The sequence below is a fragment of the Dromaius novaehollandiae genome, unplaced genomic scaffold (assembly GCF_036370855.1).
Source record: "Dromaius novaehollandiae isolate bDroNov1 unplaced genomic scaffold, bDroNov1.hap1 HAP1_SCAFFOLD_30, whole genome shotgun sequence".
Classification (NCBI taxonomy): domain Eukaryota; kingdom Metazoa; phylum Chordata; class Aves; order Casuariiformes; family Dromaiidae; genus Dromaius; species Dromaius novaehollandiae.
Genome location: NW_026991333.1, coordinates 4,084,022 through 4,105,106, shown reverse-complemented (window position 1 = coordinate 4,105,106; position 21,085 = coordinate 4,084,022). Strand labels below are relative to the sequence as shown.

The 21,085-nt window shown below is 50.8% G+C and overlaps 2 protein-coding genes and 1 pseudogene across 9 annotated transcripts in view; 2 read left to right on the top strand and 1 right to left on the bottom strand.

The window, feature by feature from the left end:
• LOC135325871 (PIN2/TERF1-interacting telomerase inhibitor 1-like) overlaps window positions 1-20,785 on the bottom strand; it is a 266,502-nt gene extending 245,717 nt beyond the window's left edge. For 4 of the 8 annotated variants that reach the window (XM_064503841.1, XM_064503845.1, XM_064503848.1 and 1 more), the window contains exons 1-4: window positions 20,715-20,763; window positions 15,872-15,981; window positions 13,804-13,896; window positions 12,980-13,058 (exon numbers count right to left, since the gene is read on the bottom strand). In XM_064503841.1, the coding sequence (XP_064359911.1) occupies window positions 12,980-13,058; window positions 13,804-13,896; window positions 15,872-15,981; window positions 20,715-20,733 (301 nt within the window). In that variant the 5' untranslated portion in view covers window positions 20,734-20,763. Of the gene's footprint in view, window positions 1-183; window positions 12,671-12,979; window positions 13,059-13,803; window positions 13,897-15,871; window positions 15,982-20,714 lie in introns of those variants that run through there. The other 4 variants (XM_064503843.1, XM_064503849.1, XM_064503847.1 and 1 more) reach the window with 4 other exon arrangements.
• Window positions 332-8,598, top strand: LOC135325870 (T-cell activation Rho GTPase-activating protein-like). The gene is made up of 10 exons (XM_064503840.1): window positions 332-2,385; window positions 2,558-2,599; window positions 2,927-3,011; window positions 3,115-3,162; window positions 3,625-3,691; window positions 3,878-4,056; window positions 4,388-4,549; window positions 5,052-5,161; window positions 5,277-5,472; window positions 5,652-8,598. The coding sequence occupies exons 2-10, from the start codon at window positions 2,592-2,594 to the stop codon at window positions 5,784-5,786; spliced, it is 990 nt and encodes a 329-aa protein (XP_064359910.1). The 5' UTR covers window positions 332-2,385; window positions 2,558-2,591; the 3' UTR covers window positions 5,787-8,598.
• On the top strand, window positions 6,107-8,598 carry LOC135325872 (uncharacterized; annotated as a pseudogene).
• Window positions 20,786-21,085: the final 300 nt, after the last annotated feature.

Here is a 21,085-nt window from a genome sequence, read left to right as displayed (position 1 = left end):
CCGGTTGTCCCGGGTAATACAAGGGATTCCTCGGTTTCTTATTCTCCCTAGTCCCGGGTAAGAGGGATGGAGGATTAGGGCAAAAAGCAGTGAGTCTGGGGCAGCCATTTACTCCCCATCGTCCATTGACTTTAGTTACTGCATCAGATATTCATCACGCCCATCCGGGATTGTGCGGTCTCAGGGTTCGTTTTAAGAGTCCGTTTGTACGTTCTACAGTACCGTTTGCCTGGGGATAATATGGGGTATGGAAAATCCGTTGTATCCCTTCATCTCGTGCCCATTCTTGGACTACTCCGGCAGTAAAGTGGCTACTGTTATCTGATTGGATAACTCTGGGTTTAGGAAAACAACTGAACCATGATTTCAGACTGTTCACTGTCCATTCCCCTGTTGCTCACGGGACAGCTTCAGCTTGGGTTAATCCTGAAATTACCTCGACTCCTACCAATACATGCCTCTTCCCTTCTGAGAGGCGAAAAGGGCCAATGTAGACTATTTGCCAAGTGTCCCACAGCCCCTTATTGTCCCTTAAGTGTAGGGACAGCAATGTCGAGACAAAACCGCATGTAGAGAACCGGTTCTCTACAGGGACACAACCGTCATCACTCAGGAACCCAGCAGAAGAGGCAGGAATCAAACCTCCTCACTAGCTGATCGGCTAGAAAAAGTGAAGAAAGCTAATGCTATGTAGATCAAGGCTATTTGAATGTTGGCATATGAACGCCCACAAAACCCTTCCTTCCCAATTTCTAATTACAAACCAGCTCTGGCAACTACACCAGTTCTTTAAGAACAAAGAAGTTTTTCAGCTGACTTTTAATGCCAATTGAAACTGGATGATGGCCAACTCTATAACATGCTTGCCCATGGTTAACCTGAGAGGTCGATAAGCTGGAGCAAGTCCAACAGACAGTAATCACGATGGTCGGGGGGCTGTAGCGCTTTATCTAAGCCTGGAGAAGAGTTGGCTCTGGAGGGGACTTAATGGCATCCTTTCCAAACCTGAAAGGAGGTTAGTGAGAAGGAGGGTTGAACTAGATGATCTCCAAAGGTCCCTTCCAACCTCAACCAGTTGCTGATTCTGTGATTTGGAAACCTGTGGGGGAAATGCCCTCTCAGGAACGGCTTTCAAGAAAGGCAGCAGGCACAGCATCCCAGCGCCTACACAGAAACCCGGTGTGTGTTTTTAGTTGAGGTTTTCTTTTTGTACTTTACAGAACTCATTTTACTGCACATACTCTGAACACAGTTCCTCCCATGTCCCAGACTGCAGACATGGAAATGCCCCAGCATCGGAGGAGACAGAGGCCGGGAGATGGCCTGTCACTCCTGCAGCCCCCAGGGCTCCACCCGTCCCAGCCGGCGCATCACAATGTGCCACAGTGGCATCACAGTGACCCGGCCACGGCCACCAGCGCGTGTCCCTCCCCGTGCGGCACTGCGCTGGCGTGGGGCAGTGCGGACAGAGGTGGCTCCCAGCCTGGGGTCACTGCCCGGCACAGGGACACGTGTCCAGCCTCACGCAGGCCTGGTCGGTGCCTGGCGCTGCCGCAGCCGTCTGCCCGGCCTCGGCGCCATGGGGCAGGCCAACATCTGCGGCGCCCGCGGCGCTGCTGCCACCCAGGCACAGCCCGGGGCCCCTGGCCCCGTGGCTCCTGGCGCCCGCCGCGGGCTCTGGCGCAGGGCAGCCTCCCGGCCCCCGCCGCCCCTCGGCACCTTCGTCTCCAGCGGGAGCCCCCAGCTCCTGCTCACCCTCCCTGTGCAGGTGACGCGGCACCAGCGCACGCGCCAGAGGCACCTCCTGCTCTTCCCCCACGCGGTCGCCATCGCCAGCTTCAAGTAAGAAGAGCCACCACAGCCCTCCTTCCTCCCCAGCACCGCCTCGGCCAGGGTCTCCCGCGGGAACGCTGCATGCCCAGCACTGCTCTGGAAGGAGAGCAGGGGGCAGGAGAAGGGCACAGGCTCCTGCTCTTGTCCTCCTCCCCTGCAGGCCCTCACCAAGGGTGCTGCTGGCATCACTGCCCTGCAGCCACTTCTCCAACGGCCTCTGCGTGGCGGCTGCAAAGGAGGCTCCTTGCTGCTGCCTGGGGCTCGGGGCCACCCTCCCCATGGCTCTGCCCTGGGAAACGGCTCTTCCTGGGGGACAGCTGGGGTGGCCCCCACGCTGCACACCCACACCCCAGGCCCTGCTCTGCCTCCCTGCAGGTGCGGCTCCATCTTCTGGCTGAAGCACCGCGTGCGGCTCAGCGAGCTCTGGGTGCTGTGCAGCGAGGAGGCAGCCGCAGCCAGGCCTGAGGAGGAGGAGGAGGAGGTCTTTGGCCTCAAGTGCAGCCGCACCCTCATCCTCGTCTGGCCCACCAACCTCTGCGTGGTGACCTTTGGGTGAGTGTGGACGACAGGTCCCAGGGCTCTGCGCGAGCCCCTGTCCTGCCCCACGTGGCTCGGCCCTGGCCCGGGGACTCTGCCCACGGGGGTGAGAGCTGTTTGGGGCCGCATCTGTCCCAAGCAGGAGGAGGGGCAGCGGGGCTGAGGCTGGGTCTCCTTTGTGCTGCAGGTCGCAGGAGGTGAAGCAGCTCTGGCTGGACACGATGCTCCGGTAAGCTCTGCCAGGGAATGCAACCTGCCGCCGCAAGGCTGAGTGGGCGAGTGCTCCGGGTGGAGCTGCACGCAGAAAGACCCAAATGTCGGTGGGGAAAGGTGCCCCCACTGCCCAGGGCAGCTCCTGCGCAGAGCCGCGTGACTTGCTCAGCCTCGCGGTTGCAGTCAGCACCGACGCCGGGAGCTGCAGAGCGGTGCTGGCAGCCAGCGCTGTGGGAGGCTCTCGGGGGTCGGGCTGCCAGGCAGCGTGGGGCTGGCTGGCAGCAGAGAGAGCAGCGAGGGCTGGGGGTGACAGAGCTCTTCCCGTGCCCTTCCCTGTGCACAGGCAGAGCCCAGGAGCCCCAGGAGCCAGGCTCACCCGACTGCCCTCCCTGCGGCTCCTCACCAAGGTCATTGGCTTCTACGGTCCCGTAAGTGTCCTCACACTCGCCGCTCTGCCCCAACAGTGGCTCGCCTTCCCCAAACCCACCCTCGCACAAGTTTCTCATGGCGCCTCTTTGCTCTCTTGCCTAGGAGATGTCACTGACAGCGGCGACCGTGGAGACGCTGATTTCGGTAGAGGTGAGCAGGGGCTCCCTGTGCCCTGCCCGGGCTGCCTGCGCACGCGGGCGATCTCCGCACCGCGCGGCAGCTCCCTGGGACATGCAAAGGCAGCAAATGCCTGGTGCCAGGGAGAGCACGGCACGGCAGACTGTCCCTGCGGTCACGTGCAGACCCCTTGTGCCGCACGGGGGCTGCTCGGGATCAAGGGAGCAGCCTGCAACTGTGCAGGGGGCTGGGGGGCTGCAGGGCCGCTTCGGGGGCGCTGGCTGCAGCAGCAGCCTTTGCCACAGCCCCCATGGCACAGAGGCACAGCGTCAGGCCTGCACCTCCAGCCTCTCCTCCGCAGCCCTTGGACCACCCCTGCTTTTCCTGGCAGCCTCTCCCACATGCCTGCATTGCTGCAGCAACATCGCTTGAGCAGCTCCCTCGAGGCCCCCACTGAGGAGGGGCGGCTCTGTAACCATCAGCCCTTTCTCACAGGCTGACGCCAAGAAAGGCCCCCGCTTGGACCCTTCCGACGGCGAAGAGGCACTTGGCCACTCGGCTGGTGAGTCGGAGAAAGAACGGCAGCAGCTGCCTTCGGACAGGCTGCTTGTTCCCTCCCCCCGTGCAAAACCTCGGCGCCTCCGGACAAGCTGCGGGAGACCCTGCAGCACAGGGCACCGCACACACGCAAAAGGCAGCCTCTGCGCCAGGTTTTCTACCCTGAGTTGGGCTTTGCTTTTGCTTGCAGCAGAGGGAGCGAAGGCAAGAAGGCAGGTGATCTCCTGGCCACTTGCTCGGCGAGGAACCCCTGCCAGCAGGGCCTGCCCTGTCCCAGGGCAGCTCGCCTCTGGCCCCAGGGCGGCTCTCTTTGGCCAGCCTCTGGCAGCTCTCTGCGGGCAAGACGGGGGCCTGCCCCAGCCAGTCCAGGTAAGCAAGCCTGCCCACAGAGGCACGCTGCTTCGGGCCTCTCGCACGACACAGCCTGCCCAGCACTTGTGCTGGGGCTCTCAAGAGAGAGGCGCTTTGGGGCTTCCCCCTCCACACGCGCTGCTGACACGCAAGGCCTGCAGGCCAGGTCCCAGCCCCGGGGGGAACGGGGGCCAGCTCTGCGGCTTTGCTCCAGCCCACACCACTGGCACGGGTGCCTAGGAAATACCAGGTTATTGCCAGTGTGATCGACGTGGAGCGAGAAGGAGCTACTAAGGCAAGCAAAGCAGAGTGTGCCCCCAAGTCCAAACCTGTCCATTCCTTCCTGCAGGAGCTCCTGGCTATACTGTATGAGAAAGGGCCTGCCACCGAGGGCATCTTCAGGAAGGCGGCGAGCGAGAAGGCCCGCAAGGAGCTGAAGGAGGTCCTAAACCAGGGCAAGAGCGCTGACCTGGACAGCAGACCCGTGCACCTCCTGGCAGTGGTGCTGAAGGTGAATTCCTTGCACCAGCAGAGCACACAGCTCTCCGAGCACGTGCCTCATGTGCATGGGCTCCTGGCAGTGCCTCCACTCCCCTCGGTGGCACTCCAAGCTAAAAGCCTACTGAAGCCAGACTCCGGGCTTCAGGCTCAGGACACTGTGGCACTTTTCTTCCCCCTCAGATTGTCAGCTGCCCTAGTTCTGCCCCTGATTCCCTGCATGACCATGGGAAACTCCCTTCCTCCACCTCCTCCTCAGCATCCTCCTCTCCTCAGGGAGGACCACGGAGACTCAGGGCTGCACCAAAGGCTCAGCTAGGAGCTGGGTCCTGCTCCTGCACTAACACCAGTGCGTTTGGCACGCACTCGCACAGCCCCCCGCGCTCTCAGTGCTCAGGAGCACCTTTGGGAGCAGGCAGCTCAAAGCAACCTGCCTGCTTGTGAGCCCAAGGCACCGCGATGCTCTGCTCACTGGCACTGTTGAGAGCATCCTCTAAAGGACCTTGGCCTTGCAGGACTTTCTTCGGGATATCCCCTCCAAACTCCTCGTGGACAGCCTCTACGAGGAGTGGATGCAAGCGCTGGAGAAGCCAAGCCAGCAGGACAAAATTGACAAGCTGAAGGAGTAAGAGTTTGAACCGGTCCCACCATTTTGGAGGGCACTCCAGCTTGCTCCCGTGAAGGCAGAGCGGTGCCTGTGCCCTGCATCTTTAACCTTCCCTTTGGTTTGTGTTCCCTAGGGTGGCCGACAGCCTGCCCACAGCAAACCTCCCGCTGCTGCAGCGCTTGCTCGCTGTGCTGCGTCACATCAGCGAAAACGTGGAGACCAGCAAGATGGACACCAGCAACCTTGCGATCTGCGTGGGGCCAAATATGCTGAGCCCCTGCACGGACAACGTGCTCACGCTGGCAGAGCTGAAGGAGAGGAACGACAAGGTCTGTGGAGTTCAGCCCCTGGCTCCCGCCTTTGGCGCAGCTCGGGGCCAGCCCCGCACAGCCCCCTGCCCTTGCCAAAGCTCAACGAAGCAGCACCTCTGAACATTGGGGCGCCCCACATCAGGACTGTGTGCAACAGGACAGGCAAATCTCTGACATCACGGGTTTTCTGTGTGCAGGTGACAGCCCTGGTGGCGTTCCTAATAGACAACTGCCGAGCAATATTTGGGGAGGACATCACCTTGCCCTTCAGTCCCTCAGCCCAGGAGTCACCGGAGCACACCAACAGCTCCACAGGTAGGAGGAGGCACTGATGGTTGTGCCAGGCCAGGGCTGCTGGTTTGCAGTCTTGCCTTGCATAGCAGAAGACAGAAGGCTGTGGCAATGCAGAGAGCTGCAGACACTTGAACATGGTAGTGCAGTGGTTGCCCCCTGGAACACTTTCCAAAGGACAGCACTCCCAGAACAGCATTCCTCCCAGATGGGAAACGTCTGTGCACTTCTGCTCCTCTCCTAGTTGCTAACGCTGGCCTAGAAGTGCACTCTCACAGGACATTGTCCTCGGGGGTCCTTGTTTTCCTAGGGTGCGTGGTTCCACAGCGAAAGCCCCCTTGTATCTTCAGGTGGCCCCTAACAAAGACCTAGCAGGCTCTTTCTCCCCACAGGACACCCAGGGGCTCCTCAGCATGACGGTTCTGCCTGCAACAGCGCGGAGCCGCAAGCTGAAGGCAGCACCCCCGTGTTGGAGCTGGAGCAGCCCAAGGGCAGGAGCAGCAGTCTCCGCAGGCCCTATCCTACCTGCGTCTCTGCCCCTTCCCTGAGCAATTTCACCAGTGGCATCAGCAGCATGGACAGGTGCTTCTCAGAACCAGACCTGTCCTGCCACGACCGCCTGGAAGGCTGGGCAAGGGAGCAGGAGGCCAGCGAGAGGGAGGGCAAACTGCCAGGGCAGCAGTAACAGCTAAGGTTGCAGAAGGAGGCACTGGAACAACACCGTGCAGGATTGCCTTCCCAGCTATCAAACAGCTCTCCCTGCCCCAAACAGCCTCCAGCTGCTCCCTGCACAGCTCCTTGCCTCATCTGATGCCTCCGTCTTCCCCACTTCCACACTACTTTCACCCTCTACTCCACAAAAGACCTTTCGAAAGAGGCCCCAGGCTTTTTCCATCAAGTGCACCGAGGACGGCAGGACACCTGGCAGAGCCATCGGAAAGCGCTGCGTGTCATGCTCTTTGGCAAACCGCAGGAAAAGGTGCCCAAAAATCCTCCAGAGCTGGGGGCCTGGGAAAACAGGAGCTGCCAGAGAGACAGCTCCCCAAGGACAGACAATCAGTTCTCCTGCACAGTTGTCCAGGGAGACAAGAAAAGCCCTTGCCTGTGGCATATCAGCAAGGCCCCATTTCAAGGCAGCGGAGGAAGTGTTTCGAGAGGAGGGTGGAGCAGAGGAATTCTGGAAGAACCCCCCCTTATGAAGAGCCTCCCTAGACCTGCCTGACCACGAGAGTTCCCTCTGTGGCCTCACAGTATCAGCCGCGAGATCCACCACGTCCAAGCAGGACACTCTGCCCCCCTGCCCATGCACCAGCTGTGCACAGGACACAGCAGAGGTGTCTCCAAGGCATGTGCTCAGGGCCCGAGGTTCTGCACAGAAGGATTTGGAGGTGGAAACCACAACCCACACGGTTCCTGCTGGAAGAAACTCCCCTGGCAGTTTCCCTGGGACCCCTGCAGCACATCAACTGGGAGCCGTGTGTGAATCCTGTCAAGGATCCAGCCCAGGGGTCACCTTCTTGGGCACCCGATGGATAGGGGGACGGAAAACACTGCCAGAATCTATATGAGAGGTGATAGAAAACATTCCCACACTTTCAGATCAAAACCCTTGAGACCTGTCTGAGGAACTTGGCGGGTTTTGGAGGTGACACTTTCCTGGATTCCGTATTCAAGTAGCACCTCTGCATGATTTGCTGAGGAAAAGCTCCCTACGGAATTGGGAACCTCAACACCAGGCAGCATTAAGTGCTTTCAAAAAGGAAATGCTTGCTTGACCATCGAGGGGGCACCCCCCAGCCTACATGCCCATGGGATTACGGCAACAAAATGTGCAAGGCGGGATTATGGCAACAAAATGTGCAAGGCGGAAAGGATTACACCGTTGCCATAGGCTCTAAAGTTTGGCAAGGGTGCCAGGAGAACCACACTCCCTTGGAGAAAGTGCTCTTAGCTGCCTAAGAAGGGCAGCTAACAACCGAGCCATTAACGCAAGAAGGGAAAAAAAGCTATGCGTGCTGAAAAGTATTACAGGCCCTTAGAATGCAGCTACCAAAGAGCTCTTCTTCCTGTTGCTAGGGACTGGACGCATCAGGGACATTCATACAAAAGGAATGGCTTGAGGCCAAGATGCTGTCATTCCTAGTGTCTTTCATGGGAATGTGTGGGCACCTGCCTTGGCAGGAGATCATTTGCATTGCCGTACTCATGGCACTGAGGAGGTTAGCCAGCACTGCAGCTACTGGCTATGCAGGCAGGGATTGACCTGTCCTACCACGCCCAGAGCTCTGGAATTAGGCAGGAGGAAACACTCAGCTGGTCCCTGCGCCCGGCAACTTGCCTGTGGTACCGAGACATGACGAGCATATGACAATGCTTTGGGAGGCATCTGGGTATGCACCTTCAGTTGTATTCCCTGCAAAGATGATGTCAGCTGTGAAGTTGGCAACGTTAGCTGTTGGAATGGGACATCTGCTTTTGACCAAATCACCAAGCAGAAGTACTGCTTAGCTTCTCCTGGGACTGAACACAAGATGTCTTCTTTGGCACCATTTAATACCTCCGTCACACTTGGAGTGACCTTCCATCAACTAGACAGCTTTCCCAAAAATCCCCGCCAAGGCCACTAAATGTCTGTGCAGAACTGGAAAACACTGAGAAGAGAGAGAAGGAAAAATGAGGGATGATCTAGCAAACTGATTCAGTGAGCAAAAGTGGAAACCCGCCTGCCTGAACAGCCTTGGGATGAGATCTTGAAAGGCTGGTCACCAAAAGCTCTCCGTGCATTGCGAATGATGCTACCTGCTCTGCTCCTACTGTTAATAAACACCGCCTTGTTCTTTGTTGTCACCTTGATCTTGACCTGTTCATTTCAAATGCAAAGAGTTCCCCTCCCACGCGTGGAATACCTGACAGAACCTGGTCAGAGAGGAGGGCATCTGACACACCTCCCTGCTGAGACGGGCTCCCGGCAGCAGGCCTGCTTCCCCACTGCTCTGCAGGCCCAGGGGCACTGAGGGCTGCGCAAAGCAGGCGCAAAATGCTGCTTTCTTGGTCCACATTCCCTCTGCATGCCTGAATGCCCCCGTCTCCCATGGCAAGCAGCACAGAACCTCAGCCATGCAGGTCCCTTGGAAACGCAGCCATGAAGGTGACCGGGGTCATTCTGAGGGGAACTTGCTTAGTTCTCTGATCCAACAAGTGTTTCAATGCCCATAATGCACCATATCCAGTTGCAAACCCCCGCAAATGATAACATGCTGCTACTCTGCCAGCAGTAGCCAGGCAGCAGCACCTGCAGCTGCCATGTGCCTCTGCACCAGGACAAGTCCTGACTCCAGGGAAAGGAAGCCCCCCTTGCTTAGGTGCTCTGGTTGCACTTCTCTCTGAACTGTGAGAGCAGTCAGTCCCTATTGCCTGTGTCACTAGGACAAAAAATGAAAGCTTCTGAGGAACTGCAGAAGGCTCCACATTGACAGGAGGAGGCAACACCTTCAATCGATAGTCTGAAAAGAGCAGCAAGGAAAATGCATGGGGAAAGGCGATCTGCTGGGCCAAGTGACCCCATCCCCAGAGGCACAGCCAGCTCACATGCACACAGCCAGCCACGAGCCTGTGTGGGTGCTGGGGGAAGCACTGTTTTTTTATCACCTCTCTGAACAAAGGGGAAGCAAATGGTTCACAAATCCCAAGCACACTTGGACTCTCGGGAGCTCTGCTTCATCTTCCCTGGAAGAATAGGAAGAGGTTTCACACACTGTAAATCAGACTGGCTCTTCAGCCAAGCAGCCAGTTACAGAACTGATCCTGTGGCCGCTCAAAACTCACCCTTCTGCCAACCCACACTCCTCCCACCAGCTGCCCTGACAGAGGCTACTGCCCAAACGCAAAGCCTGCAGCTTCAGGGGGGCACCCACAACGCTGACAGGATGCAGCAGTATTTTGTGAACTTGTAAGGCCCAAAGCAAGAGAACTGCAGGAGCGATTCCCCGGGAGGACAGCTTGGTGATAAAGGCTGAAGACTTGCAGAAAGGTTCCTTCACTGCAGGGTCCTTTCCCCTCAGGCCTCCTGCACAGCCCGGGGCTTTGCAGTTCCAGCCCACTGGTCACAGGGAACAACCCTGTCCTCTTCCTCCAGGCCCTGAGCAGCAGGTTTCTACACTCAGCTTTCCCTGCGCCCTCCACCTGCCTTTTCTCTGCCTCCACTTCTGTTGCACAAAGCCCAGACTTCACACAACACGTGCAGCCCACCAGCTTTGGCTGGCATTCACCAGCCTGCTCCCCTGGGCACCACGGCTTAGGAGGGCAGCAAGGAACCGCAGGGGCAGTCAAGAGCTTTGCAGAGGCCTCTACTCCAAGGAGGACACGACATGCCGCGACACGATGCACACGTGCACACCCACTCGGAGAGGGACAGACACCAGGAGACGTGGCATTGGAGAAGTCTCTGGGTGTGCAAAAGAGAAGAGCCGTCACTCCCGCTCCCTAGGGCACCAGGGAGGAGGGCCTGGAGGGGAACGCTAGAGACTTGTCGAAGGGGTATTTCTTTCACTTCCAGCGCCGCTTTTTTCCACAGCCCTCCTGCACAGCTTCAGCTCAGGCCCCAGCAATCCCACTCAGCCGAGGGAGGCTGGTGCCAGGCTCCCCCCAAAGCCTCCCGCTCCTCCGCACCATGTCACGTACCAGCTCAGGCTGCTCTGGCCTCAGTCCCACCAAACAGGCGAGGCAGAGCAGAGATGGCCACATCGCTACAAAACACTTCTCTCTCTAGAGTAGATACTCAGTGATATACAAAAAGTTACATCTCCCTAAGCACTCCTATGAAACAACTGCAGAGCAGGGTTGGTCTCTGGCAAAGCTTGCAGTAACTAGGAGGGCGAGCTCTTGGCAGCCCCTAGCTTGAGAGGAAACAACGGGGTAGGCCAGCATGATGGGGGGGTTGGGAAGCGAGCACAGGTAATCCTGCCATGTTTTCCCACCTCCTCCTCACCCCTTGCATTGGCTCTCCCTCCGAGTGTATTGCAAGATGTCAGGCAGGAGCTGCAGACCTGCTCTCAGGTGCTGCACGAAATGGCAGATGCACACCTCCTGTTCCTAAATGGGGATGCCTTCACCCCTGCCTTGCCGGGGAGACGCTCGCCTCACCGCCTGAAAGCCCGTGGCCAGGGAGCATCCCATACAGCACGAGGGTCTCCTGACAACACAAAAGCAGGCTCTTTGTGGCTCCAAGGCAGCTGCACAGAGCCGCAGCAAGCCTGAAAGGAGACAAGCCCTTGGCCTGCACTTTTCAAAGCAGCAAGTGTGCTGAGGCTACAGAAGCGGGAGAAGGGGCTCGCAGCCTGGAGGGTCGTGCTGCCATTCAGAGGGCTCTCGAGAGGCTGGCGAGATGGGCAGAGAGCAATCTCCTGCAGCTGAGCAAAGGCAAGTGCAGGGTCCTGCCTCTGAGCAGCAAGAAGCCCATGCAGCAGGACAGCCTGGGGATGACCTGCTGCAGAGCAGCTTGGCAGAGAAGGACTTGGTGCAAAACAGGTTAACCATGGGCAAGCATTTGATCTTGGAGCACGGCTGCAAGCAGAGTTATCTGGATGAGTTTTGCCAGCTTAAACAACAGCCAAACAAGTTTCAGAGCAATGCTTGCGGTCTGTAAATCACCAAACTTGAATCCTACTGGGACCTTTCAACTTGCACCCAAATTTATCCTCAGTGATGGAAGTCTCTTGTCACAGTTGCTAAAAAGACCATGGAAAAATAACTCCATATGACAGAGAGAAATAGGGCTTTAGGGGGCCACTTTGCATCCGTACAGATGACCCAGGGAATACAGCACAGGTTTAGGAACAAGTCAGCCTTGCTCACTGAACCTGCCCCTGTGCTGACTCACTGTGTCCTTGGGCAAGTCATTTCAGCTCTCTGCTCATCAGTTTGCAGGTTTCCCACCAGTTACACCTAACTGATCTTCCCATCGCTCAAGTTGGAACTTGGGTAGGATTTATACATAAAGACAGACAGGAACTTTCGGCATTTCCCTACAATATGCTATTTTACCGCTTTAGGATTTTAACTACAGCACCTAGCACTGTGTGGCCTCAGATCACAATTAGGGCTGCAGTGCACAAGGATGACTAACATAGCAATTAAAAAAAGTTTAAGCTTTAGATCCAGAATTTTAATCCTCATTTTCTGGACTGTCACCAACTACAAGAGTCAAGGAATTAAACTTTTCCCTAAACAACTAATTTGATCCTTCTTGTAACTGACTTTCCTCCTCCTCCTTCTACCCTCCCTCTCCTAGAAAATCTTCTGCTCTCTACTTGCTGAATTCACTAGGGTGACAATTCTGCCACTGGCAGCATGCGGACAGGCTGTCCAGCAGATCCTCTTGATTTAATGACACTCCACAGAGGCTTGTTCAGATATGCGGTTAGAGTCTGAACTTGAGAGATGTACCAGTCTAACTAAAGGAGAGATGATAAACCAGCTTTGATGTGTGCAGTTCTTTCTGTAAGCTTACACCCACCATTGAAGCATTACTTCATTTTTTAAACAAAGGTCAGACTGAACATACAGCAAGAGCTTTTCAAAATTAGATGACTTTATGTATAGCTCTTTTGGGGAAGCTGTATAGTTTCCCCACTTGTGTGCTCTACATCACGGCTAGAAAAATCACATTATACCACATTCAAAACAGAAATGCATAACCCTGAGTCAAAAGCTAAAAAGCAGTTCTTTGAGGGCAGGAAAAGTAGGCAGTTAAGAAACCACCAGAGCATGCAAGCCAGATGCAACAGTTCCTTAGCTAAACAAAGGCAAACGCGTTGCAATGGCGAATGTTTTTGTTGTGAGCTTTCATACTCACTCTGGCTGCTTTTCAAAGAAACAAGTGCTGTTGTAGCACATCCCAGCAAAAGGTCCTCCTCTATGTTGTGGTCTTGGGTAAAACACACAAGTTCAAAATGTTGATGTTTGCTATCTCAATAAAAAGCCTTTAACAGGAGCCCGACCCAGAGCAAAAACAACACACTAAGATTTACGCATCCAATTAGACAAACTTTAGCATGATCATGGATGACACGTCCTTCTGCTCCCACTGATTTTCAGGGAGAGGGGGAGGAAGGGAAGTTGTCAACCCCATACTATGAGCAGCCCAAAGGATTAGGTCCCAGCTAGCCTTTTAAGACAGAAAGAATGGAAACCCTGTTAAGCTTCCAGCATCTGACTGAGCAAAGCATGAACCTACCTGTTTCACCCTGTCCATGGCAATCATTCAGTTCAGCCAGAAGCTGGTTGAAGTCATCCTGATGAGCAATCCAGCTGTCCTGTAAATATCACCCACATGAATACAAGGCAAGAGCTTTCAGTCCTAACAGAAATTTCACTAAAAAGCGTATTAAGATTCTGCACTCTGAGAAGTAACTTAATGGCAGGTACTCAACCCTTCTTGGCAGGAGGGACCCTCTGAAACTCCACAGGTGGCAACACTAACAGTGGCTTGTTACAGTCACTCCAAAGTGCAGAAGGGATAAGGGTTGTGTTTGCATGTCTTCAAACAATACTGAGCTGCTGTTGGCTCTGCGTGTCATAGTCTGGGCAAGATGTTTTCAACAGCAGGCAGGAAATATTAAGGTGATTTTCCGGCAACAATGTTACTCGAGATGTTGACTCAGAATCCAGTACCTTTAGGACTAAATTCTGCTTTTGCTATGTACCTGAGCTCCACTCAGGAAGGTGACTGTTCCAGAAGGAAAGACAGAAGGCATAAAGCTAAGCTAGGTAGTCTTTACAGAAGAGACACAGAGGAAGGAAGTATTTTAGTGGTTTGCTAGAAAGCAACTATTCTCTGAACAGCCTCCTGTACTCACTGTAACCTTTCCAAATAGCCACTTTCTCCCAAAACACCCAACAGAGCGTAACTAAACTGAAGGTCAAGAGTTTCTGCAGAGATGTTCACACAGGTGTATACCGCCACCAGGAGTGACAGCAGATTTCACTGAAGTCCCATTACAAAGGTTGTGCTTTAGCTGAAATGGGAGCCACATTTTCTTACCTAGGTCTAGTGCTCACCTCGTGATTGATGGTTGCTCCTAACCCCAGCATGTTGTTTTTCACGTGAACCTTGATATGTTCTGTATTCCCTTGTTCCTGAGCCCCAAGACCCTAAGGAGGATTTAAGGGCAAAAGCGTAAGGATTCTTCTGCAGTGTCTAAGCAACTAGAGCTTTTGTACTGTAAGACAATTTGTAATGAAATACAGCAATAAACCACAAGTTACTATTTATTTGCTTGCCCGCAACTTAATTCATTTGCAGGCATTAGCACACACGAGATATTAAGTATTTTTAATTTACTACTAAAGCCTCCAGCAAAATATCATAAACACTAAAATAGCAACAACATTATGTAGCTGGGTGATTAATCAGGAAGCCACCTGACACTCCCAGGCAACCCCGAAGTGTTTACTATTTTAAAACAAAACACACAAAATCAATGTGTCTCTCACCAAAAATACAGTCACTATTGGGAAGGCAGATGCATGATGACAAACAGCTATAAGACACAGGATAGCTCATACTGCATAATAAAGGTATGTTGGGGTGGGGGGCAGAGAAAGGATCAGAATGCAGCTAACAGAGCCTTAAAAACATCCTCTATAGCATTCACATCCGTAACTTAGTAAAGAGATGGGGGCAAACAAATGTTGGTTTTGTCTGTTCTAAAAACCCTAAGCATTCGCATCTTGGAAGCAATCTTTGGGTCTGGTATTATCCTTTTTATCTATATGATTTGGGGCGGGGGGAAGACAAAGCCTTTGTCTGAGTTTATAATGAAATGGGGATATAAAACCTTCCAGCACAGCTGTAGCTGTTGTAAAGGAAGACCCTGCAGCCTAAGCCAGGAAAATTACTGTGAGGAAGATGAGGGGAGATGACAGACACAAAGCAACACAGGGCCTTCCTTCCACACCCTGACACAGTCTTCGTAACGGCAAAGGCATTATCTACGCTGAGATGAGCTGGCTGCCTAAGATATAAACAGAATATTTAACAGCATTTTTTCTACTCTGGGTTATACATCTATTTTCATCTTACATACAAAGCAAACATGCATGCACCTTTACATAGCCAGACAGTTCTCAGTCACATACTGCAACAGTTTGTTCTAAAGCCTAGAGAAACCAATGCCAGTTCCTTGATTTCAGCAGCCTTTGAATCAGGTACCACTGGTTATTTTTGAAATTAAAGGCAGGCAGAAGATTTTTTATGTACTAAATAGAAGCCAGTTTTCTGAGGCAAGAGTAGGCTACAATCCAAGAGCAGGCTTATTTTTGGCACTGTAAGTTTTAATTTATTCAGAGTTGAAAACAGTCCTAATTTTATTCCTTTTAAAAGGGGCAGGGAGAGGAGTTGAAGGAGAACAGTTAAAGATATATTGTGGATTTTCTTTGTGCGTTTCATTAGTGACGCAAGACTTGAAAACACGCTGACATGCAAGCCCAACTCCCCGCTTTGCTGAGACACCTTTGTGGAAGTTAAAGTGCTTTTAAGGGAGAGCTGAGATGTCTGCATTGACCTAGAGAGTTATTCTTAGCACCAAAGCCAGTCACCTCACCCCCTTACCGCACAGGGATAGGCTGGAAGCTGAAAGGAATACAGCTCACACACTACATTTCAGTCATTCAGGGAACACATTAGAAGTAACCTTTCAAAAATAGGTGAAAGATTAAAGCAGATCCTGGAGTTGTTTTAAACAATATAAAAGGCCATGGAGAGAACTGAGGGGATAAAGGCAACATAAAGTCTTCTCTAATACTTATCTGATTTTACATCCATGCTCCTGTTTTTACTGGGGGACATTATCTTGTTTGGGAGGGGAGTGGGGAATGGAAAGGAAGAAAGCCAGAAGTTAGTGAGTACCTGTGTAAAAAACCTAAAAATTTAACATTGCTCAAGTTTTCTCTGCATTCTCATCAGACTTCAAGAATAAATTACATAAAAAGAAGACGTCTGTTTAAACGCTGGGACCGAGAGTCACCAGCAAGTCTTCCACCCAGATCTCTCCTCTTCTCAGCGTTTTTAGTTCAAGAAAAGTTTAGAGACAACCTTTCAGCTAGACAATTCTCCTTTAAGTCATACCTTTCCTTTGGACCAGCCCATCTTTTCCAGCATCTTCTGGCCAAATTTAGATTCATCTTTACTCCAAGCACTGTTTCGTGGATCCACAGACCACTTCTGCCTTCTACGGGCTACAGCAAGAAGGAAAAGTCAGGCTCCGTTTATATTGTGCTTACAGTGTGCATATTATTTATTTCTAATCAATTCAAGAGAAGTCCTTCATTCCAAAAAACAGAACTTATGCCAGACCAAACATGTTTTTGGGGGGGTTATTTTTACCAAATTATAGATTGCAAAGAAGTCCAGTGAAAAATATTACTATTAATGTGAATAATGCCACAGCAAGATAGCTATGGAATTGGTCAAACCCTGGGGACGGGCTGCACTTTAGCAAAGGCTTTAAGAATTGTCATTTAAAAGTGCAGGCCTAAGTTCTGTTTGAACTTTATTTTACATTTGGCTTCAACAGGTGATCTATAGAAGAGATGTCAAAGCTGGTTTTCCTAGCTCTGACAAATGTCTACTGTCCATCCTTCCTCTTATCGAGAATACAGGAGATCTAGTATCTGCCTTCATAACAAAAAGCCAAACCCCAAATAAAACCTAATCACTCATATGGAATGACAGAGCAGAAATCTACCGAATTTCAGATTTTGGATTTGCCACAAAATGGCTTATTCAGAAACCCTGCAAAAGTCAATAGAAATTACTGCAGGTGTCAGAGATCTTCAGGATCTGGGTTCTTCTGTTCTAAATCTACTACTGAATAACTACAATGCCCCATGCCCAAATACATATGTTTGCCTTTATCACTACGAATAACTTCACTGAAATCGAGGAAGAAAAGTTACTACAGTTAACCAGTCACATTAAGTGTGCACCTAAACATATGCAGGAAGAGCACTGTAATAAAACAAGATGAAAAGAATGGGAGACAGGAAGATTACAAACTTCATTAAACAAGATGGGAAATGGAGAATCATTATGACCGATTAACTCAAGGCCATAAAAAGTCAGTAGGAACCCATGTCCACCGAGACATTTTCATAACAATCAGGAAATCATCTTTCCCTAAAATGCAGTACTCACAATCTGGGCCAGAGGGAGAGAATATCACAGCGAAGTTCAATTTATTTTTAGCCTCATCTTGGTTCTTTCTTAAATAAAAACTAATGCTACCAGAAAGTGTGATGGTGGTTGGTTTTTTTAAACATTTTTTGAAGCTTCGAAGCTCAAAATAGGCTACATAAGGCAGTCCCTTAAAAAGCAGAAGTCTGACAAAGAATTTCGTAAAACACCAAACAGTCTGTTAAAAAGATTTTACAGTATAAGTGACTCAGTGCTGTGACAGAAATCCACACAACACTCGTTCGGTCCACTTCTCTATAGGCAAATGATTGACCTATTTCCATCAGGCAGCCTTCAGAGAAACAAACATCCACTACAAACCCTGTGCTAGTAACACAACGTGGTAAAGTGCTACTGTGGACTGGGATTTTTACACGGGCCCAAGCAGATTAGGCTTCCCAACCGCTCCGCTGCGAACAGAACGCCTGGCTAGGTGGCTCACTTCACTCATTTACTGTGTTTGAGACAGTCAGCTAGGAATTTGGGGCAATCAATTTCACATGCTTTATCATCTTCCTTCACCCAAGATACAGACAATTTCTAGGGACCCAGGTTTCAGAGGGTTGATAGGGGGAATGGATTAAAAAGATATCAATCAAGCTGGGCAGTAAAAGTTAAGGCCTACCAAAACTGGGAAAATCTTGGCCATTGCTTCCTTTAGTAGCTAAGCGTGAAACAGACATTAAGATTAATAAAAAGAACCAATTTCATAGAGAAGGTTAGGCTCCCCAGCTGAGCAGCAGCCTTCCTTTCAATCATATTTTCTAATTATTCCCTTTGTTTAAAATCCCTCAATTAGCAACAACTCTCCTTCACTGAGTCACTAAAACCAACTTGCTCAGTTTTATTTTTTAATCTATCTATAACACCATACTCAGTATGCTCACCTACTATTTTGCTCTCTGTAACTAGATCCCCAAGTGGCGAGGTTGCAAATCCCAAGAAATTAAAGTCAATGCAATTCACACATTTGTAAAGTACAGTGTGTATCTAAGGATTTGTCTACGCAGTAGAAGTAATCCATGCCAACTGAACGTGTGAATTTAAATTAATTTCCAAACTGAATTGTTTGATGAAGCTCAACTGATCCACTTTAAAAGTTGATTTTGATTAATTTTCCAGAATATCTCTCTGTAGACAAGCCCCAAGACATTTTACTCCCAGGAGAACCCTGATAACAAAACACGAGGAGACTTAATGCAAAGATTTCTTAAGCTTGAAATTTTAAGAGACCTTCCTCTTCCCAGCACTTTTAATCCATGTACTTCAAACCTTGTAACTACTGTAAGGGGATTAATCCTCACATTTCTGTCATGTTAACACAGTCTTATTTTCAAATAGCATAAGCTAGTTGCAGGAAACTACAGGAAGTTGCTTATATTGATCAAAAGTACTTAAGAAGAATCAGGAACACTTTCATGTCACATATAGCAATCATAAAATCATCTACCCTCTCCAAACAAATGATAAAAAAGGTATTTAGCCTACAATTTGTCAGAGATGTTTGCTCACAGAGGTCTTTTAAAAATCTACTCTCTTCCAGCTAAAAAGTTCAGCTCTGAAGTTAACACCAACGTTCTGGGCTGCTCTTAGAAAATGATGCTAGAGATATTAATGAAATTCTGGGCAAGTAGCACCATCCAGTGGAGAAAAGTGTCATTTCTTTAGATACTCCCTTAACCCAGAAGCCCCACTATTTGGAAGAGATCAATTACTAAACTGTTTTGCCCAAACAAATATGTGCACCAGACATGGAATTAAACTATAATTTTCTGAAAGTAAGCTAGGAGGCATTCAAGAGCTCTGACTCACCCAGTTCATTTCCCCAAATGACCAAATTCTATGTTTGCATTCACAAATCCTTCTGACCCAGTACCCAACTTCTAACTTTGCCCATGTCTCTAGAGCATGCAAGATTATGGGTTCCCATCCAAACCAGAGCTGTGGGCCTACATCTAGTGATAACAAGGACAGTAATAAATAGGCTGAATTTGCCTTCAATGATCAGGAAAAGAAAAAGATACAGTCCACAGACAGGAATGTTTTTTATTCCAAGCTAGGAAACCCATCCATATAGTTTTTTCCCTCCAAAATGAGCACCACTAAGACAGACAGTTAATTATCAAAGTTTATTAAAAACTCTGAGTTAAAAATAAGTGAAAAATAAAAGCTAACCTTTTGCCCATTTCTGCTACTGATATGCTTTTAAACTCAAACTACATAAACTGTTATTTTAGGTTCCTGATATGCACGTGCTTTCACAGTTGTAGTAAAACCAATTAACCCCTCTCCCCATCTCTCTTTTGGGATTAGTAGGAGCATGTGAACTTGATGCAGAATTGCAAACAAGAATACAAGTGTATTACACGGCCTTACTGAATTTGCAGGTGATGAACAAAAACGTACAATTCTGGAAAGGTGGCTTTCAGTAGTTAGATTTGTTTTTAAGACAACCGATTTCCAAAGGGTTTTTTTGTTTGTTTATTTTTCACTATATCCAGAAGCATTAACGTAGCATTACAATACTGAAACTTGCAGTACCAAATTAAAAAAAGAAGAAATTCTCAAAAATGGTACCAACAAAGTTGACATCTGAAATAATCAGAAAGGTACATGCATAAAAGCAATTTTCAACAATTCAGATCTGTATCTCCCAATGGAAACCAGATTTTCTGTTTAGCCATTACGCTTGTGTCCATCTTTCCTACAGTTAAGGAAACAAATTTATTAGACCTTCTGTTATGATTTTCAGGGTATCTTGACAACAGTTAATCTTACCAATATCAGCTAAGAACGTTAACAACAACCACACACAAGTATACCAGAGCTGTTACATAAAACCCTACATGAATGCAGTATTCTGGAACTACGCAGTAGTCTGTAACTATTATTAGAAAAGCTTCTTGTCGCATTTGCACTCTCCGTTAACAAGACGAAATATTGTGCGTGCGTAATTGAGAGGTTTACACACAGATTTACATTTACTAGAGAAAGCTACTTTACAGAAACGCTTCTTGAATTTGGAAGACAAGGTAACAAAAACTTTGTTTCTGCAGGAAAAAAAAAAAAAAAACCACCTCAGGCCAACCCCAAGAGAGTTCTGTATCCTGAATAGATGAACTTCACCCAAAGAAAAGTTATCGACCGGGATATTCACCCCAAGGCTTTAATCGATGCTGTTAGATATAGGGAGCCCAAGCCTTCCAGCATCTCAGAGGTAGGAGCAAAGCCCTTTTTGATTCCAGCGTCGGGGGGAGGGGGGAAGAAATTACCCAGGTGGCTCGTAACAACATAGAAAACCTTCACGAATGCTCCATTCAGCAACACCCTTGTGCGAAAGGCTTACGAGAAATGGCTCAGCCTTAGACATGAGTTCTCCCAGTGAGCCCAGGGGATCTACTGCACTTAGAGCTACGCAGGCTGGTGCCTTTACCGAAGCAGCCGCCTAAAACCCTTTATCTCCTGCTCTCTCCTTCCCCCACAGCGGAATTTCGCCCTGGCCCCAACCCCCCGGCCTTAGGGCAGCCGCCCAGCGCCCAGGCCTGGCGGAGGGCGGCGCGGGGCAGCCCTGAGGCGACCCCCGCTCCCCGCTACAGCGGTAGCGCCCAGACCAGCACCCTCCCCGCAGGGATAACGGCTCCTTCTCCTCGCCATTCCCGCCATCACCCCCCGCTGCAGGTGGAATCACCCCCCAGCAAGCGGTTCCTCCCCCGGGGAGCCCCGAGAAGCCACTCACGCTCCGCCAGCATCGCCATCCTGGGGGCCTCCCTTCCTCCCTCCCGGCCGCTGAGGCGCCAGCCCGGCTCCTGGGACGCCGTCGGGGGCCTTCCGCGCTTTCGGGCGCAGGAAAAGGCGGAGAAGGCGCAGCCTGCTTGAAAAGCCACGAAGCAGCCGGGCGCAACCATCACCCGTGAGGAAACAGAGGCTGTAAAGCTATCTTCCGGGTGATAAACCTTAAAAAAATACGTAGTATATCGAATATCGGCTATTCCCGCGCATATTTCCGTGGATATTAGACAGGCGTTTCTGCGGGCAGCTGAAGCGCTCGCACATGGCCGGGAGGGGGGAGCGGGGTGTCGCCGGCCCCCAGAGAGGCTCCGAGCCACC